This window comes from Silurus aristotelis (genome assembly GCF_946808225.1).
Source record: "Silurus aristotelis genome assembly, chromosome: 20".
Taxonomy (NCBI): Eukaryota; Metazoa; Chordata; class Actinopteri; order Siluriformes; family Siluridae; genus Silurus; species Silurus aristotelis.
The window spans coordinates 3,008,599-3,036,520 of record NC_139593.1 but is presented as its reverse complement, the minus strand read 5'-3'; the positions used below and the strand labels follow the sequence as shown (position 1 = coordinate 3,036,520).

The following is a 27,922-nucleotide window of genomic DNA, read 5'->3' as shown; positions in this document are numbered from 1 at the left end:
ATCTTGTTAGGTACATTTGATTATACTTAGCAAGACATGACACTAATTTAAACAGGAAGTAACAATTAATTTACCAAATTCAGAGTCATGGTTAAAAAAAATTTCTGGTGGTTGAGTTTTTTGTGTTTTTTTAGCATTTATAAATATCCAACAGTTTTAGTAAAAAACAATTTGAACAAAAAGTAAAATTTTCTTTGTTTTGCAGGTTTAAAGATTTTGTTCCACTTGCTGGATGACCTCAGTTTAAGGCACTATACAAAAGTTTATACAGGACTGGAAATTAAGTCTATCGATACATTCTTTCTGAACACCTTGCAATCAGATGTTAGAGATTAGACACAATTAACAGCGAAGTCGTTTCCTGAGAACGCGATTGCTAGGAACCAAGTCTCTGCTCCTCTTTGCATTTTGTGTTAGACGCCTTCCTGCTTTTGTCTGACCTCTGGGTTTGAATTCGGAAGGGTAGACCGGTGTGCTATCAGAATGCGATGTGGCGCAGTTAACATCTACGCCAGGTTTTGGATTGGGGAATTTAACAGAATCTGTTTCAGGGCTGTCAGAGGCAAGCGTTTCAGCAGTTTCATTGGCTGGAATTTGGTTTTGAGGAACATCAGATGGGTTTTTTGTTATGCTTTTAATATGAGGTGAAGAACTGTTTTGATGTCTGTTCAGAACATAGTTAGCGTTAGTCTCAGCTGTCTTGATTAAGTTTTTGCTCATCTCTGAGCCTTCTGTCTGTTCTGACAGATTCCACTGGGCTAGCTGACATAACGCGAACGCAGCTGTCTGTTTTTGCTCATCTGCGGAATCATCGTTTTCTTCTTCCACTGATCTGGCATCCATAATTTCCCATGTGGTGTTTTTAATATCTCCTTGCGTCGGAGTTTGCGAGGTAGGCATATCAGATGTTGGTTTTATAGAGAGGTTTAAAGGAACCTCGGAAGCAGGCTCTTTCTTTGAGAGGTTCAGTGGGGACCCATCATCATCGACATCATCATCATCTGCTACTTCCTGTTCTTCTGGGCTTGATTTCAAAATATTATCATGTAAGCAGATTAAAACAATGTGTTAGTCAATGACTTGCATAGCCACTGTAAATAATAATAATAAAAATATATGTTTTATAAAAAAGAATGCCAAATATTAATATTTTACCTATCTAAGTGTGTAGAGCTGTTGTGTCTGGATCCATCTTCATCTGGGAGTGTCTTAGTATTATACTCTTCACAGTTGTATTGTGGAGACACTTGACCATATACATCCAGTTGTTTCTGGGTTTGACCTGTTGCATTTGGACCAGCTGGTGACCCAGTTGGAGAATAACCAATTTTGGAACTCATTTGAATGTTTGTTTGCCGGCTTACTCTGATCCCAGGATCCTGCTTGACTAAAACTTCCTTAGCATTTGATTCAAGATGGAAACCACCAGGCGTTGTATGACCCGTGTGTACAGCAAATGTAGACTGGTTTATTTCTGGACCAGAACATGAGGTAAGATGGGTCGGGTCTTGATGGTGGTACATGCTAACAGATGGACCTGAATGGTGGAATCTATAAGATAGATCTAAAATAGGATTTGTGATTGTTGGAATAGAGGGCATTGGAAGAAGTTGCCCTGGTAAAAGAGGGTGGATTCGGGGTTGTAGAGCACCCACGAGGTAAGGAGTAAAATTGGGAGGAGAATTGAGATAATTGCAATAATTGCCACAAAGGAAAAAGGGTGAATATGAAGAGTGTATGGGGTATAAATTGTAATGAAAGGCATAAGATGGGTACTCCATTCCTTGGTAAAAAGGTTCTGTTTCTCTTGCCTGTTTTTTTGGTTTATAGTCAAGAGGCAATGAATTATGAACAGGAATTGGGTTGTATATGGGAGCAAATGGATGTTGGAGGGACTTTGATTGTTGATGACTGGCTAATATTGGACCTTCCTGAAAAGGTAAAACAGTAGAAAAGGCAGAGTTGTGTGATGTTTCCTTGGGTTCTTCCTTATTGCTTGATGCTGCCATTTTCACTTCATCAGTCCTGGAGAATGTCTTTGTCAATAGTATATCTGCATTAATGTTTGGTTCTGGATCTCTCTGATGTAATAAGAACTCCTCTGGTATGTTGCTCCTCACTTCATCATTTGGTTGGGCTTTTTGATCATCTGTTATCTGGGATTTAGTCATTTCTTTCAACTCATCAGCTTGCACTGAAACATTACTTTGCCTTGGTTCCTCTGTGGTAGATGTTGCCATGCTAATTTCATCAACAGTGTTCAGGGAAATATTGCCTTGCTTAGAAAGAAGGGAAAGTGAGTTCTTACACAAATCATACTTCATGTGGTTGAACAAGTGAGATTTTTCATTGCAGGTGAAGGGGCACTGAAAGCAGTGATATTTAAAAGGTTTCCCTGGGGGTCGAGGAATGTAGTGAGGTTTCTTCGGTTTCCATTCCTTATTGGGGGAAGCCATCTTGGTGGTGCTGAATCTACAAATGTTTATTTAAACAAAAACTGGTTTATATTTTGCAGAATGACTTCTTGGATGGACAAATCTTGTTGGATGGCATGAGACTGCAGATATCCAGTTTGAGCAAAGATCATCCAAAAATCAGGGTCACTGGTGTCTCAGTGGTTAAAGCTGATTGAAAGGTCACTAGTGCAGATCCCAGCACTTCCAGTGTGCCACCACTGGGTCTTAGGAAAATACTTTTTAATCTCTTAGTTGTGTAGTGTTTCACTTGCCAGCCACCTTGGTAAAAAACACACCACACCACATAATGAAACAACATGAAGAAATTAAAGAATATTTCAACCAGCCTCTCAAGTTTAAACACTAGTAAAAGTTTTTTTGACGTAACATGAAAATAATAGGCAGCTTTGTCAATGAAATGAGATCATGTTTATTTGAATAAAAGATGTTAACACAACTGAAACTTGAACACGAACAGCTGGTCTTGCTAGCAGTTGCCTAAAGCAATACAATGATCAGTGTAGACATCAGTCTCAGTGTCAGCAATTATGGAAATGAGAGTTTTTAACACTGTGCCGTTAGTCCAAAGAAGGTTATTTGCATTTACTGTAAGTAAAACCTGATGGCGGCCTGTTTAAAACAGCTCTTATTGAATTAGTGTGTGTTTTTTTTTTCTTTTAATTATTATGTATTTGTTCATTTATTTATCTTTACTACGTGCTTTAGCTCCAGTGCCTATCCCATGATTACTGGGGTCTGACCTGGGAGTAAACTCTGTGTAGAATGCCTCTGTCACAGTCTCATTTATTTCTTCGCTGCAGTGTAGCATTGCCGATCCACTAAGGCATGTTTATTTAATGAAGGGCACCTGAGGAAAGCAACCAAGACTGAATATACTAAATAATAAGCTCTACACAGACAAGAGATCAACCTGGATCAGACTCTGTAGCTGGTAGGAGGCATTGCTGCTTGCTGTACCAACATTCCAGCCCAAATTCTATTTTCTTATCGTAAAATAATATTTAATTTCTCACTCTGAAGTTTTTACAGTTAGCACCAATCCATTTGAGCTTAGCACCAAAGAAACCACTACCATATAACTTGTTTTTTTTCTCTCTTCTTATTATTATCATCTCCCACAATCCTCAGTTCAGCTCCATTGTTCTAACTTGTCACGCTCTTTCACAAGAAGTCGTCACTCAGGTTGTCCCAGATGCCCCAGATGTGCTTAATGTCGCACCTCTTTCAATGGCCAAGTATACAAAACTCGGACTGAGTGACTAGCATTAGCTCTGGGTGTGAAAATACAATACTGGAGCTCTTTAATGTGGTTTCTGTTATATATTATAACAGTTACTGTGCACTGGGATTGAATAAAAATTTGTTGCAGTATAAACCCACACAGTGTACAGCACAAAACTTGAGTTTCTATCGACAAAGTCGTCCTAAAGTATGCACATTCTAATTACAAAGCTGCATTCAATTAAAATAAAGTAATTCTATTGTTTTTAAATTGGCATCTTATCCTTGATGACCCTGTAAGTGTAATGTGGTTTAAGAGTGTTTCACTTTTATGACAGAGTTTCACTTGCAGGTTCAAGCAATTTAGCAAACTAAGAAGGCCAATCCAGTGAGATTTAAAGACACAATCATATAAATAATAATGATTATAGTAAGAACATTAATCATTTACATAATCAAAATCATTGTTACCCGTTGAGATGTTGAAGAATTCTCAAGTGGGATCACGTCAGCGTAACACTCAGCTGATTATTTTTATTTAATTAATAATTTAGAAAGCAAAAATCCTTCGTTTTGATTCTTACCGCCTCCGTCATCGCAATACTTCAAACTAACCTGTTGTCTTTGACTGAATTTTCTTTCTCGCTACTGGCACAACCGGCTCTGTCCACCTGTGTGTGTGTGTGTGTGTGTGTGTGTGTGTGTGTGTGTGTGTGTGTGTGTGTGTGTGTGTGTGTGTGTGTGTGTGTGTATGTGTGTACGGGGGTGTGGTTTAAGGACAGTTTGTAGAGCCCTCAGGCTACGTTGACGCACCTGATATAAACTGGGCCTCCAGCTAAAGTGCAAACACACAAGCCGTGACACACACACACATTGACATTTCAAATCAAACCAAATTTTATTTGTCGCATACACATAAAAACAAATGCAGTTACATTCATGTTGTTTGCCTCCTTATCCAAAATGATTTCCAGAAATGATTTGAAGTCTGGGGAAGTGGTGGCTCCAGCGGTTAAGGCGCTGGGTTACCGATCGGAAGGTCGGGGGTTCAAGCCCCGGTATCGCCAAGCTGCCACTCTTTGGCCCTTGAGCAAGGCTCTTAACCCTCTATGCTCCAGGGGATCCTTACGAGAAAAATAAATGAAGGACCGCGACGTCGGAGCGACGTGGGGCCGCCTTCCCGTGGGCTCACCACCTGCAGGAGGGACCGTAAGGGACCGGTGCTGAGAGGATTGGGCAGCAGTCGAAGGCGGGGGCCTTGACAGCCCGATCCCTGGACACAGAGAAGTGTCTGGGGAATCTGCTTAGACTGCTGCCCCCGCGACCCGAATTACGGATAAGCGGGAGAAGATGAAATGAAATGAAATGATGATTTGAAGTCTCTCAATAAATACATCCAGGTCTCAGAGTAGGAATACCATCAGTCTATACTTCTGTCCATACATCGATAAGTGGAAGGTCTGATGAGGTGGTGGTTCAGTGGTTAAGACATTGAATCCAGATCAAAAGAGCAAGATCTCAAATCCCAGCACCACCAAGCTGCCACTGCTGGGCCCTTGAGCAAGGCCCTTAACCCTCTACTGCAAGTCCTTTTGAATAAGGGCATCTGCAAAATGTCATTAATGTAAAAATCTCTTTAGACATGGTTTGAAGACTGCTGGTGATTCAGCTGTCCTGACATCATGGTGGAACTTCAGTCCATGACCTCGGTACCAGAACAGAGACGATGCAGGTCTTGCATGTACTCTAAGAGATGGAGGGATCAGTAGAGAAGTGCTGCAGAAGCCCAGGCTCCCAGGGAAGTGGTAGATCAGTGGTTAAGATGTTGGAATTCTAAGTGGAAGTTTCAAATCCTTGCACTAAATTGCCACTGCTGGACCTTGACAAATGCCCCCTCAACTGCTCAGGGGTACAAATGGAAGTCAAATTAGCAATGAGAGACGGAAAGGACAGTTGATTGTCCATGGTCATTCAAGGTTGTGCCCAGAGATCCTGATGCAGGAGGAAGGAATCACCTGGCATAAAAAACGTTCGGTTTTCATTATAGTGACCTCTACTAGATGGCACATCGGAGAGAAAACATCTTTGAGTAATCAAGACCTCTGAAGGTGTGGTGTTGTATTTGATGGCAAGATGATAACAACGGATCCTTAAAGTCCTGTAGGTTTCGAGGATTGAGCCTTGTTTGTCCAACATGTGTCACAGAAACTTGATCAGGTTGAGATCTGGGAAATGTAAAGGCTACGTCAAAAACTTCAAACTCTTTGTCATGTTCCTCAAATTGCGCCTGAACAATATGCTGCAGTGTGGATGTGCAGGGAGCGTGCTAAAAGAGGACACTGCCATTAGGGTATACCGTTTTAGGAAGTGTAACTGTGGGGGGTCTGGAACAAGTTTGAGGTAGGTGACCTTTTATATTTCTAACTTTTTTGACTAGCGCAGACTCTTCTGTCCAGCGACTCTTAATCCCAGGGTGCTGTCCTCGCCGTATTGTTTACGGCTCTAATTTAAAGCTGCATTACATCCTTGATGACCTCGAGCTTCGCTCTCTACACTCTTAATAAACGTTTTTATCGAGTCAAAAATAAAAATGAAGGACTGATTTTGCAAAATGTAGTTAAATAAAAAGTAAAAGATTTAACTTTGAAATGTAGTGAAGTTTCAGTAAAAGTTTCCCCAAATGGAAACACTTCAGTAAAGTACAGATTCGTGAAAAAGCTACTCAAGTACAGGAACCAATTACATTTACTTCATTACTGTTCACCACTGCTAACAGTAAACTGTATAACATTAATAATGAAAACATTACACCGGTAGTCCCCGACTTACGATGGAGTTTCGAATCAGAATCAGTATCAGTATCACAAAACTTTGTTGATCCCAGAGGGGAAATTGTTGGGTTGCTGTTGCTCACAGTAAAGATTCAAGTCAAATGAAAATAAGAAATATAATTGTACCAGTGTGCTCTGTTTCAGTCTGGCTAAGCCAATAAAGAGGAGAGAGACTCCAACTTCTGGGAGAGAGAGACACCAAGCAGAGAGCAGTTAGTCGGCGAGTGAACTCAGGTGGACGCGAGAAAAGGAGCTCAGGTCCGCAAGGAAATTCGAGAGGGCGCTAAGAGTGAAAGCGCACCGATCCGCACGTGAGATGGGTGAACCCCGAATGAGCGTGTGCTGATCCGGGAGGGACTGCCGGCAAACGTCAAGAAGGAAAGGCGTCCCGAACTCGAGTGTGTGGGTGAGCCCTGGCGTGAGTACTGAAAAGATGAAGGTTGAAATTTAGGAAAATAAAGAAGGCTCTGCTTGGTGAACTTTTGCCTGTCTATCTTCCTTCCAGTGCGGTACTAGATAATTTGTAAGAATAAATAAATATACAAATATAGGAAGAAAAGTTAGACTACAATAATAGTTTAATGTCTCGCTTTATTGCACATGTAAATATTTATTATAATTGCACATAATTGCTCAAGATATCAACAATATATGAGTGGTATGAAAATCTATATCTATACAGATGGTCCCCGAGTTACGATGGTTCGTCTTATAATTTTTCGATCTTACGATGACGGTAGCGATACCGGTGGTCCCCTGGTGGTCTAGTGGTTAAGATGCAGCGCTCTCACCGCTGCGACCCGGGTTCGATTCCCGGTCAGGGAACCATCCCCAGCCACTCTCAGTGCCGGTCCCAAGCCCGGATAAATTGGGGAGGGTTGCGTTAGGAAGGGCATCCAGCGTAAAAAACATATGCCAAATCAAACGTGCGGAGGATCCGCTGTGGCGACCCCTAACGGGAGAAGCCGAAAGAAACTTTTTGCGCAACAGGTAGCCTACGATGTAAGATATGTTGGATGTGTAGTTGGGATGAGCGAATCTCTCGCCCTGTGAGATGCCCCACTTTCGCTAGCGGTCGACGGAGTAGTTTCTCAGTGTGGTTACAGCAATTGAAGTAGTAAAATCGTGTCTTCTGAACGCCCCTTGTATGTCTCCTGCCGGTTGTGAAAAAAAGAAGAGAAAAACCATCAGTTGAGAGCAGAAAATTTTAATGATAAATCAGCATGAAGCAGGAAAAACTGTCACAGTCATAGTACCATCTTCGACTTTTATATTTTTGACTTAAGATGGGGTCGTCGTGACGTATCTCCATCGTTAGTAGAGGACTACCTGTATTATCTATCATGGAGCAGCTGTTTAACACTCAGAGGGAGGAGTTATAATGACCCCGTCATAACCTGAAAATATCGTAAGAGTAAACATGTCCTAGCCTACACCGGAGTCTTAAAGAATTGTGATCAGTATAGTGTTAAAGATCTAACAAATTACAGAACATAGTTTAGGAAGACAGAACAATTTACAGTACCCTACTGTATAAACCATATATTTATGTATGTGGCAGCGGGTGCATAAACAAGCGCTGGTTCGTGAATGGAGGGCGGAATGTACGCTGCTAACTTTTGCCTGCCGCACAAAACTTTCTATTTTTATAAATTTGTAGTATATACTGTATATTATATTTTTACAATTTTGTCTTATTGCTACCATTATCGTAAGTTGATTTTTTGGAACTTGGGGTCCATCTGTATACTCTTTGTGTGTGTGTGTGTGTGTGTGTGTGTGTGTGTGTGTGTGTGTGTGTGTGTGTGTGTGTGTGTGTGTGTGTGTGTGTGTGTGTGTGTTAGAATGTAGTATAACTTGCTCTTTCACTTCTAACCCCAGGGTACAAACATCTCTTTGTATCCTTAGGGGTTTTCTTTGTTGTGTGTGTGTGGTGTGTGGTGTGTGTGTGTGTGTGGTGTGTGTGTGTGTGTGTGTGTGTGTGTGTGTGTGTGAGGACCAGTTTTCCTGCTCTGTAATCTTGCAGTGGTTAAAAAAGGAACAGAGCAGCTGAAACAATTGATGTAAATGTACAGTATGTACTGCCCTCTCTTGGTCATTTGCAGCATCTGCACTTCTGTTATCTTTCGAGTCCACGTTAATTCTCGCTTTGCATGGTTACGGTTCTCCCTGTTCTGTTTACATTGTAAGTTGTCATTTGAATGGTGTTTCCAGCATGACAATGCACAAAGCCAGCTCGATAAAGGTGTGCTTTACATGGGTTGGAGTGGAAGATCTCATGTGATAGAACTCCGATATCTGATTTTGTTTAGTATTGCTTAAAACCGAGGCTGCGTATTCAGTAGAGCAGTAGTTCTTCGATGAAGATTTGCCAGAGGCTCCAGAGATGCCTCTGTTTATCTACATTTTCCCATCACACTTCTCCAAAGACCATTCCAAGATTGAACCATTCGAATTTTCTGAATCTCATTTACAGTATAAGTTTATAATATATTGTGCTGCACAAATACCGTGAGGTTTATAGAATGAAAATGCAGCGAGAGAGATGCAAGAGATGATTTCTGAAATAAAAGGCAAATGCAAATCATTATAAATTTACAGAGAGGTCTCCACAAGAGAAGATCTTTTACTTGCTCAAACAATAATCATGCATTTCACCATCTCCTGATCATTCAGGAAAGAGTCAAACAGGAAGGATTATTCCTGTGTAGAAAAGTAAACACTTTTGTTTAGGTGTTTGCTTAGAGAGTAACTACGGAAAGAAATAGCCACGCAATATTACACGTACCTCTGATTGATCTCCTTTTAAGGATTAATGGAATGAGTTAATTTTCGAGTGTCTTCTCCTGATACCAGTGAACCCGCGACGCTTTCAGTGACACTTATTTAACAGAAACAATGCAAATGGCAACGAAATTGGGTTTTCACCCTTTGAGTCTTTTATATGCTATAAGCCTGGAGATGGAACTAGTCGTGTGCTTGTATGAGTATATGGGACTCCTGGGCCCCTGAACAAACCCCTTAACCCCGTCGCTGCTCAGCTTTATAAATAAGATAAATCTAAGTCGCTCTAGATCAGGTGGTCTCCAGAATCATTTTTATTGGCAGGTATTATTGTTTGCATGTACAATAAATTTGTGATGGTGTGCTGGTGCTATAAAAATCGGAAAAAACTCAAAGGTAGTCAGAGATAATAGAGGGTCCTTGTTGATGGTCAGTTGTGGATGGAAAGATGTTTTTTGTGACTTAAGGTTTAGGTCTTGAGGAACCAAATTCACTCCACCTTCTCCTGCCAGAAAGGAGTGATTGACAAAGTTCAGGGTGAAAGGGTTCAGCCACAATCTTAGCTGCCCGCTTCAGTGTCGTGGAGGTGTACAGGTCCCGTACAGGTGGAAGATTGCAGCCAATCATCTTCTCATCAGAGTGACAAGCTGCAGTCTGCCTTATTTTTTATTAGTGGTACTAGAGCTGCATACCAGATGGTGAAGGAGGAGATGAGAACGAGCTCGTTGGTGGAGGTGTAGAAATGCACCATCATATACTTTTGGTAGTTGAACTTCCTCAGCTGTGACAGCTGTGCCCCATCCCCAACTTCTTTGAGTTGTGTTTCAGCCAACCATCAAATTTAAAATAACCTCGACCTTGATATGATTGCTATGTTTTCCGTGCGTTGTTGTGAATAAAATGTGGGTTAATGAGATTTGCAAATCTCTACATTCTGGTACATATTGTTCCCTTTTTTGGAATTGGTATAAGGATGAAACCTGAAAAATGTCTTCGTGGTCCTTGGAGTAGGATTCTCTTATTTATACACCTGAGCAGTTTAAGGTGCTTAGATTTGAACCTTCTGATCAAGTGTCCAAGACTTTACCCACTGAGCAGGATGTTAAGTCATTGCAGGGATGGAATCTGTATTGGCGTTGCCTCATTGCCTGGCTGCATTGTCCAGAGCCAGAGGGACATCTGCAAAACCAAAATGTACCACAGTCTCATATTAGGTGTAGTGAAAAATTAAAATCAATAAAGTGTTTCTAATACTGTTTTCACACAAAGCACCTCCTGAACAGTAAATTCATAATATTTTTCTTTGATTAGATTCTGTATAATGCCCTTTGGCCGATTTGCATCAGGTCCAGGATGCAAATTATTTAGATTTAAAGATATGTACAGAGTATTTATAGCCTTAATCTTTAAAAAACAAGCTTGTTGTGCATTTTCATTTCAGGGAAAGAAGAATTTACTGAACAAAAATGGAAATAATGACGTTTTTATTGAAAAGTAAGTAGATTTATTGGCAGATGAGGTGTTGGGTGCGAGTGTATGACCACATTTTACTTCTTTTTTTATCTTATTTAATAAATTAGGATTCAGTTGTATGAAATAAAATCATACGTAATAAATAGTGCAATTAGTAGTGCAGTTTTAATGTATAAATCTTTACTCTAAATAAATGAGAAGGTAATTAGACAGTCTGTAATGAAATACTGTGAAGTAAAGTAACTTTAAAAGTGATCCAATAATGGAATTTATGTTTTATGAGAACTCTGAACACCCTGGAGAACCTCCCGTAGTTCTCCTGGACTTTGTTACACTTATGTTATTGCAGCTAAAACCTGGCAGTCAGCAGCTTTTTTTTTTTGTCTGATAAATTTCTCTGATTTAATATGTAAGATTTTTCTGTAAAATGTAAACACTTTTTAGGAAATAAAATGTTTGATATTTAATAAAGAAAAAAAATGCAAAATGATAAAATACACTAAAATGTATTTAAAAACTCTCTGATACAATTGTGATTAGAATGACAAAATTACAATATGGGTTTATGAGATTTGCAAATGTACACATTCTGTTTTTATGTACATAAACTGGGTTTTATTTATATTTATATTATTTTTGCATTGGTTACGTTTCTTTATCTAGCCGATTGGAGTAAATCTGTCATGTTGCAAATAATAATTAAAATCATCATCATTTACCAGGGAAATTAAATTTGCTCATTTCATGCCATACGTATTTAATTTAAACATTGTTCAGATATGTTTTTTTTATAGTCCTCTCCTGTATCTCCAGCATTGGCTCAGATGTCATTACCACCTTGACTGAGGTGTGGTGAAGTAATTAATTGATTTCTTGTTTCTTCCTTCTAGGAATCGCTGTTCTGTTACTGATGGCAGTTATAACCTGTAAAACACATTCTGGTGAGTAAAACAAAGTCAAGAACACAATGATGGATGACTGAAGGATGTATTTCAGCAAGCCATTGTTCTTTAACGTTGTGAAATAATCGTTTTTTTCAGACGAGGGTTTCACAATACCTGAACATTGCCAGGTATAATAGAACTTTCCCTGTGGAGACACTGGTTACGCAAACATGTTTTTTCTGTATTGTTTTATGAATGTATTAAAAACTAATATTAATAACTGTGAAACCCCTTAAAAGATTTTTTCAATCAGAATTCAAGATAATGTTATTTGACAAATATCTCAGAATATTTCTTTGGTATGTTGCAGCCTGATCTTGGCGAGTATTAAAGCCTTCTGAATGACTTTTTACTATTATTTTTGATGAAAAATCACGTCTTTGTGCACTAGGATGATGTAACAGTAGAGTGTGCACGTGAGCTGCTGAACCAAATCGAGAACAAGACATCTCAAGAGCTTCCACAGGAAGTGAGAATAATTTGGTGTTAATTTGTAATAGTAAATTTATGCATGTTAATATAATAATATGCCGTTCGTGCATCGGAATCTTGTGTATCCCTGTCTGTTATATAGAGTGTGGAGAATTATTTGAACATCATGATGAACATTACGAGTTTTGTAAAAACAAACACAACTGACAAGGATCTAATACTGTATGGAAATAATGTTCTGGACTTCACTGAGAAACTGGTGTCTAAACTAGTGAGGGAAACAGACGACATCCAGTCCATCAGCATCCCTCTACAATCTTTAGGTATGGAACATGTTCATAATCGCTATTGCTTCAAAATAATGCACAGTAGAGAAAATGGATGCGAGTACAGTGTAAGAAAGGTTTCATTAAATAAACTGTCAAAATAAATCTAAAATGGCGAGAAAAAGTAAAGGCATGAAACTTTAGTCGGGAGGTCAGGAAACAATAATACTAATGCGTAGGTGAGAAGAGGAAAGAGAAAAAAGATAAAGGACCAGGAAACTGTGAGGCATGAAATGCTAGGCTTGGAAATCGCTAGAGAACTGAACGAGTTCTAGAACGCACAGATGGGGGTGGGTACACACTGTGTGCACAATTATTAGGCAAGTTGTATTTTTGAGAATTCATCTTGTTATTGTATAACTACAGTGCTCTTGGTCAATCCAAAAAATTAACAAACCCTAAAACCTGAACATTTAAGTAGTAAAAGTGAAGTTTTGGCTTTCTTCATAGAATATCTACATGTACACCATTATTAGGCAACTATTAGTGTGCAGAATTATTATGCCACTAAATGAAAAACAAGGATTTTCCCATCTCACTTGTTTCTTTTCACCTGTTAAAGTGAGAATAATAAACAAGCTCAAAATTTACAAATGAACACTTCTGAAATTTCAAAAAGAAAACCTCAGTGACCAATATAGCCAACCTTCTTTTCCATATCAACTTTTTGTGCCGCCTCAACCACGGCTTTCCACACACTGTTCAGAGAGGTGTACTGTTTACTTTCACTGTACATTTCCTGCATAAGAAGGGCCCAAAAGTTCTCAATAGGGTTTAAGTCAGGTGAAGAAGGAGGCCATGTCTTTAGTTTTTCCTCTTTAAGGCCTTTACTGGCCACGCAGTGGAGAACTTTGATGCATGTGATGGAGTGTTGTCTTGCATAAAAATCAAAGTCTTCTTGAAAGATGCAGACTTTTTCCTGTAGCACTGCTTGAAGAAAGTGTCTTCCAAAAATTGACAGTAGGTCTGAGAGTTGATTTTTATTCCATTCTCAAAACAAAAAGGTCCAACTAGCTCATCTTTAATAATACCTGCCCATACCAGTACCCCACCTCCACCTTGCTGGCATCTGAGTCGAAGTGGAGCTCTGTGTCCATTACTGATCCAACCATGGGCCCATCCATCTGGTCCATCAAGAGTCATTCTTGTCTCATCAGTCCACAAAACCTTTAAAAAATCTGTCTTCAGATATTTCTTGGCCCATTCTTGACATTTCAAGTTAAGTGTCTTGTTCAGAGGTGGTCGGGTTTCAGCCTTTCTTACCTTGACCATGTCTCTGAGAACTGAACACCTCGTACTTCTTGACACTCCAGGTAGGTTGCAGTTGTGGAATATGCACTTTAGGATAATGGTTTCCTGGTAGCTTCATGTTGGATTATTCTCAAATCTTTGGCAGTTATTTTGCGTATTTTCTTCTCAACACGTTTTTTGCGATCCTGTTGACTATTTGCTACAAAACGTTTGATGGTTCTGTGATCACGCCCCAATATCTTAGATATTTCAAGAGTGCTGCATCCCTGTGAAAGACTTTTTACAATATTTGACTTTTCAGAGTCAGTTAAATCTCTTTTTTGGCCCATTTTTCCTGAGGAGACGAATCTGCCTAGTAATTATGCACACCTTGATATAGGGTGTTGATCTCCTTAGGCCACACCCTCCCTCATTACACAAATACACATCACCTGATATGCATTGAATCCAATAAGCATTCAAGGTTATACAGCTCGGACTTGGAAATTATGAATAAAATGGTGATATGGTCAAAATAATCACTTGCCTAATAACTGTGCGCACAGTGTATATACAGACAGCAGAGGTTGAATAATAAAGTGCAAATACTTCGTTACTGTAATTTAGTAGATTTTTCTGGTATTAGTTTTTTACTTCACTATTTATTTTTTGGACAACTTTTTACTTTCACTCATTCCATTTTTACACAAACATCTGTACTTTCTACTTCTTACATTTTCAAAACAGGTTTGTTTCTTCAGTTTTAATTAATTTGGTGAAATGTCAATATTTGTCTTGCACCAATTTCAGTCCATCAACTTGTTTCCTGTCATTGTGCTGCTTTTTTAAACCACTGGTGTATCATTTCCTGTCTCTCACACACCACAGATGTAGACTAGTTTCTGAAGCTCACAATGAGCAGGCAGAAGGCGGTAGGAAGTCTGGGGTTAACATGGATGAGACAGAGGGAGTCAGTGATGAGAACATGACTGAGAACAGAGACATTCCTGATCATCATCATCATCATCATCATCATTTCTCTGTTTGTGTTCTATATAGTGGATCTTCAGCCTGAATACATTCATTAAAGAAAAAATTTTGAAAGTTCTTTTTGTATTAACATTAATTTGGGCTGTCAAAATTCAAACGCAAATTAATTTTAAGAGCACTAAATTTTATTAATGCAGCGAGCATTTCTGTTCAACAATTTTTATTAAATATATAAATACATAAATAAATGACAAAATATAAAAGAGGTGAAATTAAAACCTTCAGCACAACATACATTTATTCATGACATCCTTTCTTTACTCAGATATAAAATAAATAAAATCCACCGAAAAATATTTTTAATCCGTAAATATTTGTTTTACAAATCTCAACAAGTCTCAAATCAAACGCCAAAATCCGCCATGATTCACACGTGCGTTTTGTGTTTTTTATTCCTGATGACGATGAAACGAACTCAAATTACTGTTTTTTGATCGTGCAGATAAAAGCAATACATCATTCAAATCTGTAAAGGTTCTACTTTTATTTGTTTACACTCACTATAACAAAAAAATGTTGTTTATTAAAATTAAGAAAACAGACAGGGGGCGCTCTCTGCTGTCTCTGTCATCTCTCTTGACAGGCTCGTAAATAAGACAATGTGAATCTTAGTGAATATTTGCCTCACAGACAAGAAATATATGTATAGAAAACTCTAAATGTCTTTTACATATCGAAAACCAATATTCTCTGATTCTGTAATCCATATGAAAGTTAGAAGAGGTACAGTGTCTCCGGTATCACCTTATTAACCATATGTGTTTAAACATAGCAAAAGTTCCGTTTGGTGTCCTGATGATTTACGTAATTAAATCACCATAATTACTATAAAACATTTACAAGAATATTTTGTCTTCATGCTCTATGTTGAGTTTGGTTTCACTAATAATAAACTTACATTTTCATAATATTTCCCCATGTCCATGTTGATTAGAGTACAGAAAACAAAGTATTAATATATGGTACATTTAAAACAGATAGAAATGTGTGACTAAGTTGTGATTAAATATTTTAATTGATTGACAGCCCTAATATTAATATGATGTGAGGTCTAGTTACAGAGTGACACTAAAACAGGTAGTAATAATAACTAATTTTTACTGAAGAACATGTCAGAGCCCAAACGTCTTTACTTTAACGTCAGTAAAAAATATATAGTCAGTACTTATAGTCAGAGTCTTTAAAACATGAGTATAACACGAAGACCTGTTCAGCGCACAGGAATTAAAGTAAAATGTGTATTACATGACATTACATGAATGAACAAACACATAAAGGTTTAAACGAACAGGGGAATGCAGAAGTGTGAATCAGTCTGGGCTCTGGGGCAGCTAGCATTCTGTAATCTCTGACTAGCCGCATTCAAGTCTGAAAATGTTTCATATTTTTAATCATTATTTTATATCACATTGAACCCAGCCATTATGGATGCACAAGCCAGTGCACTCTTAGTGCCGGTCCCAAGCCCGGGTAAATGGGGAGGGTTGCGTTAGGAAGGGCATCCAGCGTAAAACATGTGCCAAATCAAACGTGCGGATCACAAATGAGAATTTCATACCGATGCAACCTGAAGGAGATTAGAGACTTTAAGGTGTTGGCAGGGGACAGTGTAGCTAGACAGCATCGGATGGTGGTCTGTAGGATGGTTGTGGAGGCGAAGAAGAGGAGGAGGAGAGTGAGGACTGAAAGAAGAATAAGATGGTGGAAACTGAAGGAGGAAGAGTGTAGTGTGAGGTTCAGGGAAGAGGTCAGACAGAGGCTCGGTGGTGTCGAAGAGGTGTTGGATGATTGGGCAACTACTGCAGGAGTGTTGAGGGAGACAGCTAGAAAAGTACTTGGTGTGACATCTGGAAATAGAAAGCAAGACACGGAGACATGGTGGTGGAATGAGGAAGTGCAGGAGAGCATTAGGAGAAACAGAAGTGGGATCGACAGAGTGATGAGAAAAGTAGGCAGGAGTACAAGGAGATGCGGCAGCAGGTAAAGAGGGATATGGCAAAAGCCAAGGAAAAGGCATATGAGGAGCTGTATGAAAGGTTGGACACTAAGGAAGGAGAAAAGGATTTATACCGATTGGCCAGGCAGAGGGACCGAGCTGGGAAGGATGTACTGCAAGTTAGAGCAATAAAGGATGGTGATGGAAATGTGTTGACTAGTGAGGAGAGTGTGTTGAGAAGATGGAGGGAGTATTTTGAGCAGCTGATGAATGAGGAAAATCAGAGTGAGAGAAGGTTGGATGATGTGGAGTTGGTGAAGCAGGATGTAGATAGGATTAGTAAGGAGGAAGTGAGAGCAGCGATTAAGAGGATGAAGAGTGGAAAGTCGGTAGGACCAGATGACATACCGGTAGAAGTGTGGAGATGTTTAGGAGAGATGGCCGTGGAGTTTTTATCCAGATTGTTTAACAGGATTTTGTAAAGTGAGAAAATGCCTGAGGAATGGAGAAGGAGTGTGCTGGTACCGATCTTTAAGCATAAGGTAGATGTGCAGACCTGCAGTAACTACAGGCTAATTAAGTTGATCAGTCACACCATGAAGTTATGGGAAAGAGTAGTGGAAGCCAGGCTGAGAGAAGAGGTGACCATCTGTGAGCAACAGTATGGTTTCATGCCGAGGAAGAGCACCACAGATGCCTTATTTGCTTTGAGGATGTTGATGGAGAAGTATAGAGAAGGACAGAAGGAATTGCATTGTGTATTTGTGGATTTAGAGAAAGCGTACGACAGGGTGCCAAGAGAGGAGTTGTGGTATTGTATGAGGACGTCAGGTGTGTCTGAGAAGTATGTGAGGGTGGTGCAGGACATGTATGAGGACAGTGTGACGGCAGTGAAGTGTGCAGTAGGTACGACAGACTGGTTCAGGGTGAAGGTTGGACTGCATCAAGGATCGGCCCTGAGCCCTTTCCTGTTTGCAGTGGTGATGGACAGGTTGACGGACGAGGTCAGACAGGAGTCTCCCTGGACTATGATGTTTGCGGATGATATTGTGATTTGTGGTGAGAGTAGGGAGCAGGTTGAGAAGAGCCTGGAGAGGTGGAGATATGCGCTGGAGAGAAGGGGAATGAAACTCAGTAGGAGTAAGACAGAATACATGTGTGTGAATGAGAGGGAGGGCAGTGGAGTGATGCGGTTGCAGGGAGAAGAGGTGGAGAAGGTGGAGGAGTTCAGGTACCTGGGGTCAACAGTGCAAAGTAATGGAGAGTGTGTTAGAGAAGTAAAGAAAAGAGTGCAGGCAGGGTGGAGTGGGTGGAGAAGAGTGACAGGAGTGATTTGTGATAGTAGGGTATCTGCAAGAATGAAAGGGAAAGTTTATAGGACTGTGGTGAGACCTGCGATGTTGTATGGATTAGAGACAGTGGCATTGAGTAAAAGACTGGAGGTGGAGCTGGAGGTAGCAGAGCTGAAGATGTTAAGGTTTGCGTTCGGAGTGACGAGGATAGACAGGATTTTTAGAGGGATAGCGCATGTAGGATGTTTTGGTGACAAGGTGAGGGAGGCGAGATTGAGATGGTTTGGACATGTGCAGAGGAGGGACATGAATTATATTGGTAGAAGAATGCTGAGGATGGAGCCACCAGGTAGGAAGAAAAGAGGAAGGCCAAGGAGGAGGTTCATGGATGTGGTGAGGGAAGACATGCTGGTAGTTGGTGTGAAAGGGGCAGATAAAGAGGACAGGGTGGTATGGAGATGGATGATCCGCTGTGGCGACCCCTAATGGGAGCAGCCGAAAGGAGAAGAAGAAGAAGAAGATTTTATATCACATTGTATTGTATCTCCTTTTATAAACACATTTTACTGTAATTCTTGATCAGATAATAATCTTATGAAATGAATTAAATTAGCTTTAAACATAGTAGACAGAACTTCAAATCTCTGACTCTTGATCTGAATATCTTTGTAGAGGTTCAGGTAATTGAGGTTAACCTGAACTCCAGTGTGAGTAAAATCCCCTCTCTCACCAAAACCACTGCTTCTATGGATATCGAGGTCACAGGAATCCCGAACAAAAGCAACGGTACAGTAATAATCTTTACATTTAACGTCTCTGACTCAAATTCCTCAGTACAAGCAGACGAGCAAAACTCATTACAATACTTTCCTCTCAAATAAAATGAACGTCTGTGTGTAGATGGAACTTTTTTTTTTACTGATCTTGGATGAATATTCAGAAAGTTTATGTACATGTGTAAATGATCCGTAAATGTGAATCAGTAGTAGCGATCATGTGACATGGTGAAAACAACAGTCTATCTTCATTTTGTTGTAGTTGCTGTTGCCTTGATGAGCTTCACCAACATGGCAGCCATCCTGCATGCTAGCTTCTTCAATACATTTGTAAATACAACAAAAACCATAATATCTCCTGTGGTGTCAGCAAAACTTCTCCAAGTATCTGGCTTCAGTACAACCTTCTATAATGTCAACTTTACCCTCAAGCATGTAGATGTAAGTTATTTGAATTCGAAAGCTTTTCTCTTTATTTAATAATATCTACGGTAATATTCAGACCTTTTCTTCACTAGGAGTTGGACCGTAAAGGCATTCTCTCCTGTGTGTACTGGAATAGAAAAGAATGGGTTGAAGATGGTTGTAACATCGGAAGGATAAACAGAACTCACACTCTGTGCTCTTGTCGTCATCTGGGTACTTTTGCTATCATCAAGCAGACATTCGATTTCACTTACCTGCTGGTAAGAGACCAGGATACTGCAGGCTTAATATACAAAAAGAAGCCATTTAAAAAGAGGTAGTGTTTAGCTTTATGTGGTTATGATGTACAAGTCGCTTACAATGCTTTTGTAACCGAGCGTTCGTGTATGGTTCGCCAACACACTTTATATGAAAGAAAATAATAAACAAGGGCATCCAAACTCTACCCAAATTAATTACACACACTATATACTCCAGCCAAAAAACACCGACATTTTAGTACCCCAAGTGCGCATGCCGCTTGCCTATCTACGTCAAGCCCCTAGGGGAAAAATGGATTACACACATATAATGAGCACCAGTTGATCCAGAATTAGTACAGCATAACAGAATTACCTTAATTTCCGGACTATTAAACGCACCCAAATATAAGCCGCACCCACTGAATTTGACAAAGATTTTTATTTAAACATAAATAAGCCGCACCTGTGTATAAGCTGCAGGTGTCTACACTGAAACTAATGAACTTTACACAGGCTTTAACGAAAGACAGTGCCTGTTACATGGTGTAAAGGGTGAAATATGTTGTGGCTCCTTCAAGAGCAGAGCGGCATTTTGGAAATTGCCTGCCGCTGCATTTTTTCCGGTATTACTGCATGTGTGCAAGACAGAGGAATATGTCCTTATTATTTTCTGGTGCTCATTTCCAAGTTTCTTTGACTAACCTGTAACGCTGTTGTCAAGGAAAATTAAAAAGCATGAGTTTTGGAAACCTGTCTGTGATTATATGATTTCTGTTGTAACTGGAGTTAGCGAGCTCTCCCTTCACCCAGACTCAACACGCTACAACGGCTTGTATCTAAACAGTAGCCTACCAAGAAAGTCATTGTTCACTGTCTTCCTCCTTCCTTTCACAACTATTTCTCTCTGGAGTTTATCTTTTGGCGCCGTCATGCGTTTAAAAATCACCATCAGTGAAACTTTTCTCCCGATAGCGTGCAGCTCAGAACACAGGTGAAATGTGTTTTTTTCATGCCCGGTTGTTTTCAGCGTGACGAATGATTCTCCTTTCCTGTAGACAGTCCGAGTGAGCGGCAGGTCAAACGTCAGAGGAACTTAATCCATATTTATGATGTGGTGCGGCCCGATTCAGTGGGAGCGTGATTTAATATGAAGAGTTTCATTGGTTCACCTGAACCCATTCGGCAATTTCATTGGTCTAATGTTACGGGGCTCAGTTTTTTTGTCTTGAAGTTTGTGAAACCGGGAAAAACCCAGGAAAAATCCATACATTAGCCGCTTCGTTGTTTAAGCCGCGGGGTTCAAAGCGTGGGAACAAAGTAGTGGCTTATAGTCGGTAATAATAAAATAATAAAATACGGTAATAAAGTCTGTTACACTTTCTTAGTAATCAGTGGGCTTTTTTTTTGCACAAGTTTAACCATTTTTCATCAATCACAGTTAAATCAGTAACCTGATAAAATACAGAAAAACAAATCAAGAGTGGCCTTAGGAATCCAGAGGAAAGGGACAGAGAAGGAGGTGAGTCTAGAGAAGGGGGCTGCCATGTGATAAAAATTTAAGGTGAAATGGCAGTAAAAATGTGCATAGCCTATGAAACCTGCAAATGCTTGAAGTTGGTACATTTTGCATACTTTACAACAACATTCAGGGTCAGTCTGTTCTGCTCACTCTCAATAATACCTCAACAGTACCCAAAAAACTAATAGTGGATGCATGAAACTCATGCTTCTCTGCCTTAACAAACAGCCAGATAGACCACTCCTTGTAGGATTTAATAGACATTGATGGTGTGCTGTTGATTGTGTCAGCCAGGGGATGGAATGGAAAATTGGAGCCCCAGCATAGAAAAATCAAGGAGAGTCAGGGAGGAGAAAATGCAGAACAGCACAAAGGAACACCTGGAAAGTAACTCCAGTCCATGACAGTTGTAAGATACAGCTGGGTCTCAAGGACACAAACACAACAGCTTGACTATGCTGGGATGTGAACATACAACCTTCTGACACAGTTGAGCTGTTACAGTTACCCCAACTTGGGGGAGGTTGTTTATGGCAGTGATTAAGGCTCTTAGTTACTGATCAGAAGGTCAAGGGTTCAAGCTGCCACTCTTGGGACCCTTGATCAAGGCCATTAACCCTCTGTGCTCCAGGGGTGCTATAACATGACTGACCCCAACTTCTTACATTGCTGGGATTTGAAAATCAATAAATGTTTCCCTGTGGGATTAATAAAGCATTCTAAAAAGTAAATAAACTAGCTTGCACCCTCTACTGGCTGACAGTGAATACCAAGATTAGAAATCATTCTATTACCAAAAGTAGAGTGGAGAAGATGAACAGCAGGGAATGTGTCAAGTAGATACTGTATTATCTGTATGAGAATATTATGTATACTCAACCTTCAGTAAACTGTTTTATTAAAAGTTTTAATAGTGACATCACTTTCAATTTTCCAGATGTACACCTTTTGGCCAAATTATATGACACCGTCTGCAGCAGTAGGAATGGTGTTTCTGAGTTTATCAATACTCACTCTGGCCATTTATCGTCCTCACAAAAAAGTGACCAACATGACTCTGATAAACCTGTGCACGAGCCTCCTCCTGGCTATAATTTTTACAATGCTCACAAGAAATCTTCTGTCCTATATATTCTCTCAACAGGTGAATCTCACACACACATTTGTATGTGCAGTTGTCTGTCTGTTTAATTATCTATTTACTTTATTTGTTTTCTTTATTTTTATCTTTCCACAGCATTTGGTTCCAGTTCTAAATTGTGTTTGGTTGTTTCTTTATCTCTCATCTGTTATGTGGATGTTCATTAAAGCTGTGCTGCTCCTAATTTTTGTGAAGAACCTGTCAAAGGTCAGCTCAAACCATGGGGAGGGGCTTAGCTGCAAATGGTTAATTTTGATCGGATACTTTATTCCCCTGGTTCTGGTGGTCATACATGGCATAGTCTACCATGGAATCTGCAGAGATTCTAAGTGAGTGTTGGAGACCGGATGGAGCCCATTCTCTTATTTTCTTAGTAATAAGTAATATCATTAAATATCACTAAATGATTGTTATTGTAAATGTTAAAATATTCTCTATTTATGTGTATGTTCATATTATATATGTGATAGTACACATGAGATGTTTCAGGATGTTAGTGTACAAAGCTGATTCCAAAAAAGTAGGGACACTGAACCAATTGTGAATAAAAACAGAATGCAATGATGTGGAAGTTTTAAATTTGAATAATTTATTCAGAATACAACATAGATGACATATCAAATGTTTAAACTGAGAAAATGTATAATTTTAAGGGAAAAATAAGTTGATTTTGAATTTCATGGCACCCACACATCTCCAAAAAGTTGGGAAACGGCCATGTTTACCACTGTGTGGCGTCCCATCTTCTTTTTTATAACAGTCTGCAAACATCTGGGGACTGAGGAGACAAGTTGCTCAAGTTTAGGAATAGGAATGTTGTCCCATTCTTGTCTTATACAGGCTTCTAGTTGCTCAACTGTCTCAGGTCTTTCTTTGTCGCATCTTCCTCTTTATGATGCACCAAATGTTTTCTATGGATAAAAGATCTGGACTGCAGGCTGGCCATTTCAGTACCCGGATTTTTCTTCTACGCAGCCATGATGTTGTAATTGATGCAGTATGTGGTCTGGCATTGTCATGTTGGAAAATGCAAGGTCTTCCCTGAAAGAGACGACATCTGGATGGGAGCATATGTTGTTCTCGAACCTAGATATACCTTTTAGCATTGATGGTGCCTTTCCAGATGTGTAAGCTGCTCATGCCACACGCAGTCATGCGACCCAATACCATCAGAGATGCAGGCCTCTAAACTGAGCGCTAATAACATCTTGGGTTGTCCTTATCCTCTTCAGTCCAGATAACATGGTGTCCCAGTTTTCCAAAAAGAACTTGAAATTTGTTTGACCACGGAACAGTTTTCCACTTTGCCATTTAAAATGAGCCTTGGCCCAGAGAAAAACGCCTGCCATGTTTAGATATGGCTTCTTTTTTGAGCTATAGAGTTTTATCCGGCGACGGCGAATGGCACGGTGGATTGTGTTCACCAACAATGTTTTCTGGAAGTATTCCTGAGTCCATATTGAGATTTCCATTACAGCAGCATTCCTGTATGTGATGCAGTGCCGTCTAAGGGCCCGAAGGTCACGGGCATCCAGTATGGTTTTCCAGTCTTGACCCTACACACAGAGATTGTTCCAGTTTCTCTGAATCTTTGGATATTATTCACTGTAAAAGATGATAACTTCAAACTCTTTGCAATTCTTCTCTAAAAAAAAACCCTTTCTGATGTTGCTTCACTATTTTTCGCCGCAGCATTGGGGGAATTGGTGATCCTCTGCCCATCTTGACTTCTGAGAGACACTGCCACTCTAAGAGGCTCTTTTTATACCCAATAATGTTGCCAATTAATCTAATAAGTTGCAAATTGGTTCTCCAGCTGTTCCTTATATCTACATTTAACTTTTCCGGCCTCTTATTGCTACCTGTCCCAACTTTTTGCAATGTGTAGCTCTCATGAAATCTAAAATGAGCCGAAATTTGGCATGACATTTCAAAATGTCTCACTTTCAACATTTGATATGTTATCTATATTCTATTGTGAATTAAATATAAGTTTGAGATTTGTAAATTATTGCATTCCTTTTTTATTCACAATTTGTACAGTGTCCCAACTTTTTTGGAATTGGGTTTGTAGATGTGGAGGTGAAGAACGGACCGAGGTGAAGTGGAGAGCATTAAAATAGTGTAACCTAAACGTGGACTATGACCTAATACCACAATCACTTCCCAGCTTTGAGGAGTTGAAGCTGTCATTGATGTTTGCAGAGCAAAACTGACTGAATGATATAAAATAACGCTTCGTTTCCCTTACGCCCCATTACTTCTAGAATTCTGCTGCTTCAAATCACGCCAAATAGTGCCAGAAGATTACATTTGTTTACATGCATTTTTTTCTGTTAAAGTTTATTCCTGCTGCTGATTTTTTAATGAATCAGACTGTGTGGATAAAATTAGGAGCAGGTGTGACTGATGAGCATGAGCATGAGCTTGATTGTGAATGTGTAAGTGTGTGCTGGGTATTGGAGTATGGGGTGGCCATGTTTTAAGGCTATGGGGTCACAACTTGAATCAATGTTATCATGGCAAATTGTTGCAGCATAAGCGAAAATATATATAGAATGTGTGCTTTTATTGAAAATTACACCTATTCTTTTTTTTGCAGCTGCAGTGTGGACATGTTTATAATAGATTTATTTGCATTTATTCTTCCTTTTTTCATCATTTTTGCAGTAAGTACTACAGACTGTAAACAATTAATAAATCATACGTAATGAAAGTAATTATAGCAACTTTATAGTTTATCATCTGAACTATTTTCTTCCATACAGTTCATTTTTATCCTCCACATCATTTCCATCATCATCATAATCTTAAATCTGATTCGGCTGAAAAATCGGAATTTACTGAGGAGTAACAGCAACGACACCAAACTCATAATGAGTGTGTTGTTTAAAAGCCTTGCTCAGTTTTTTATCATCGGCTGCCCCTGGATAAACTTCATCAAAAGTGATATGTTTTTTGCAGTAAATTTAATCTGCATTCAGCAGGGGGCCTTCATCTTTCTGTTCCACTGTCTCCTCAACCCAGAGGTTAGCACTCAGCACAGTGTTCAAATCCAACCAATCATATTTATTACATTTTGTTAATTTACTACTTTGGCTATTCGTTATTCCAGGTCAGGCAGCAGTACAGGAAGTTCCTGTGTGCAGTTTGCAGCTTCAACAATTGTAGCCCTGCTGCAGCAGATGACGTGAACGTCCACAGGCTTATTATTGTTAGTCATGTTACAACACGTTATGAGATCCCAGGATAATGAGACGTGTCACATGGAATTGTAATGGTGTAGGACTGTCAGCTTTTTTGTCTTTTGTAAATACTTATTAAATAGAGCAAAAATAAGTGGAGATTTTTGTCTGTTTATACTTTAACACAAAGGTTTCTGTATTGTTTTTGATTAAGTGGGATCTCTAAATGAGGGATATCATAGGGAGGCCTATCTGCTGATATATGTGAGTGTAACGGTATCTACCGCCCCCTTCTGGACATTTGCAGCATGTACAGCTACTTCTGTTTACATTAAACCCTTATGAATTCCTGTGTATGATCCGGTTCTCTGTTAATACGCATGGAAGCTGTAAGAAACCTTTTTTCCTTTATTTATATATATACCGTAGCTTATTAACATGGGTTTATTTGGGTCATTAACATGGAGATATTATTATAGATCATTAATGTAACCCTTATATATGTTTACTTATTTCCTACACTGGCATTTTGAAAATGTGTCTCTTTACTTATTTGAATTAATTCTCTTTACAATAAGTTTTATTTTTTTTTTTTTTGTATACTTTTTCTTTCATTTAATTAATTAATTTCTTTTTTTGTGTGTGTTTATCCTTTACAAAGTGCTCTGCAATAGAAACAGGAAGAGAAACAGAATGAAAGTTATCAGGAAATTGTATATTATATTATTCGCACCAGCAGACGTGTTTAAACTGACAGCAGGTTTGTCCAATCATATTTATGATCAGGTGTTGTCTTGACCAATTCGATCTAATATCTTGTCTCAAAAGCAGAAGTGAACTAAAAATAAATCAATAAAAAACAGGCGAATGTTATGGAGTAAATACATTTCTTTATTTTATACATTTAAATTATAAACATACATATAAACAACATTTTTTTTTTATTAAAACATACAAAAATCTAGAAATAAACTTTTTGTTTCGAACCAAGTCTTCGTCTAAGCTCATCCACATGCCGTGAAGTGAAGTTGAAGCTCCTGCAGGTGCTGAGATCAGCAGTCCTCAGGGCTCTGCAGGAGATCTGGAGGAGGAACATCATGGGCCAAAGCGGATGTGTCTCAGGGTTCAACACATTTACATTTACATTTGCGGCATTTAGCAGACGCCCTTATCCAGGGAGACGTACAAAAGTGCTTTAATGTCTAGTAATGAATAAATCTACACTGGTACACAAGATTACAAACTTAATATAAATATAACTATTGAATTCTACAAACTTGGAAAGTGCTAATTTAGGTATTTCAGGAAGAGGTAGGTCTTCAGTCGTAGCTTGAAGATAATCAGGGACTCTGCTGTACGGACATCTAGGGGAAGTTCATTCCACCACCTTGGTGCCAGAACAAAGAAGATCCTTGAAGTGTACTTACCTCTCATTCTGAGAGAAGGTGGTACCAGTCGAGCAGTGCTGGAGGATCTCAGACAGCGTGGTGCAGTGCGAGATGTGATGAGGTCACTGAGGTAAGATGGTGCTGGTCCATTTTTGGCCTTGTGGGCAAGCATCAGTGTTTTGAATCTGATACGTGCAGCTACTGGAAGCCAGTGAAGGGAGCGCAGCAGTGGGGTGGTGTGGGAAAACGGGCTGATTGAACACAAGTCGAGCAGCTGCGTTTTGGATCATTTGCAGTGGACGAATAGTGTTCAGGGGGAGACCTGCCAGCAGAGAGTTGCAGTAGTCAAGTCTTGAAATGACAAGAGACTGAACAAGCACCTGGGCAGCCTGTATGGACAGAAATGGTCGAATCCTTCGGATGTTATAGAGAAGAAATCGAAAAGAACATGCAACATTAGCGACATGTGGGAAGAAAGACAGTTCATTGTCCATAGTTACCCCAAGGTTACGAGCAGTGGCTGAAGGGGAGAGCAGAGAGTCATGAAGTGTTATTTGGAGAACTTGACCTGGAGATGAATCACCTGGGATGACCAGCAGTTCTGTTTTGCTAGGGTTGAGTTTTAGTTGGTGAGCACGCATCCATGAAGACCAGGACCAGGACCTCACCAGGACCTCACTGTAACTAAAGCTAAAGAAACTAAAGTTGCCAGTCTGAAATCTCCTCCTGAGGTTCAACATACCACTGTATCAGCTCCTGCTGCCAGTCAGGACTCTATAGGTGCCATACAGGGGGCTTGTGTTGCCACTGTGGGGTCTGAAGGTGGATAAAAATGCCAGTTCTGTAGTAAAAATATGTCACTGTGGCGTCTTCTGTTAGGCTGCAATGCCACTTTGGAGTCTGACCTGACCTTACAATCTCCTGATGCTACTTTGGAGTTGAATAAAGTGTTTTTTGAGTCAAATAGATTTTTCTAAATATTGTCATGTGTTAACACAATTATTCGCAACTTAATCGCACAATATGGATGCATTATTATTAGTGAAACCAAACTAAACATAGAGCATGAGCAAAAGTTTCTTGTAAATGTTTTAAAGTAATTATGGTGTTTTAAATTACATAAAGCATCAGGACACTAAACAAAACTTTTGCTATGTTTCCACACGGACGATTAATTGGTTAATTCCAGATAAACTGTACTTCTTCTAAGTTTTATACAGATTACAGAATCAGAAATATTTGTTTTCGA

At 39.5% G+C, this 27,922-nt stretch overlaps 2 protein-coding genes and 1 long non-coding RNA gene across 4 annotated transcripts in view; 2 read left to right on the top strand and 1 right to left on the bottom strand.

Moving 5' to 3' along the window:
- Positions 1–101: 101 nt before the first annotated feature.
- Positions 102–4,427, bottom strand: LOC310715885 (uncharacterized protein). 2 transcript variants are annotated; one of them, XM_083522584.1, is made up of 3 exons: positions 4,170–4,427; positions 1,156–2,735; positions 102–1,024 (listed from the first exon to the last, which is right to left on the bottom strand). In XM_083522584.1, exons 2-3 carry the CDS (start codon positions 2,454–2,456, stop codon positions 343–345), a joined length of 1,983 nt encoding a protein of 660 aa, XP_083378710.1. In that variant the 5' UTR covers positions 2,457–2,735; positions 4,170–4,427; the 3' UTR covers positions 102–342. The 2 variants fall into 2 exon arrangements, with proteins under 2 accessions (XP_083378710.1, XP_083378711.1); XM_083522585.1 differs by having other exon boundaries at positions 4,314–4,382.
- A 6,336-nt stretch (positions 4,428–10,763) lies between these two features.
- LOC310715893 (adhesion G protein-coupled receptor E1-like) overlaps positions 10,764–27,922 on the top strand; it is a 31,069-nt gene continuing 13,910 nt past the window's right edge. Inside the window, exons 1-4 of the mRNA XM_083522600.1 lie at positions 10,764–10,807; positions 11,677–11,727; positions 11,827–11,858; positions 12,122–12,199. Coding sequence (XP_083378726.1) covers positions 10,780–10,807; positions 11,677–11,727; positions 11,827–11,858; positions 12,122–12,199 — 189 coding nt within the window. The 5' untranslated portion in view covers positions 10,764–10,779. The remainder of the gene's footprint in view (positions 10,808–11,676; positions 11,728–11,826; positions 11,859–12,121; positions 12,200–27,922) is intronic.
- Positions 22,213–25,023, top strand: LOC310715485. The gene is made up of 3 exons (XR_014530338.1): positions 22,213–22,429; positions 24,703–24,769; positions 24,869–25,023. It is a non-coding gene; the product is annotated as an uncharacterized lncRNA (long non-coding RNA).

Excerpts from the sequence above, each read along its gene's own strand:
- LOC310715885 (XM_083522584.1), bottom strand. The coding sequence starts at position 2,456 with ATGGCTTCCCCCAATAAGGAATGGAAACCGAAGAAACCTCACTACATT. Across the intron at positions 1,025-1,155 it reads AGCTCTACACACTTAGATAG|CCCAGAAGAACAGGAAGTAG; the intron begins GTAAAATATTAA and ends TTTGAAATCAAG.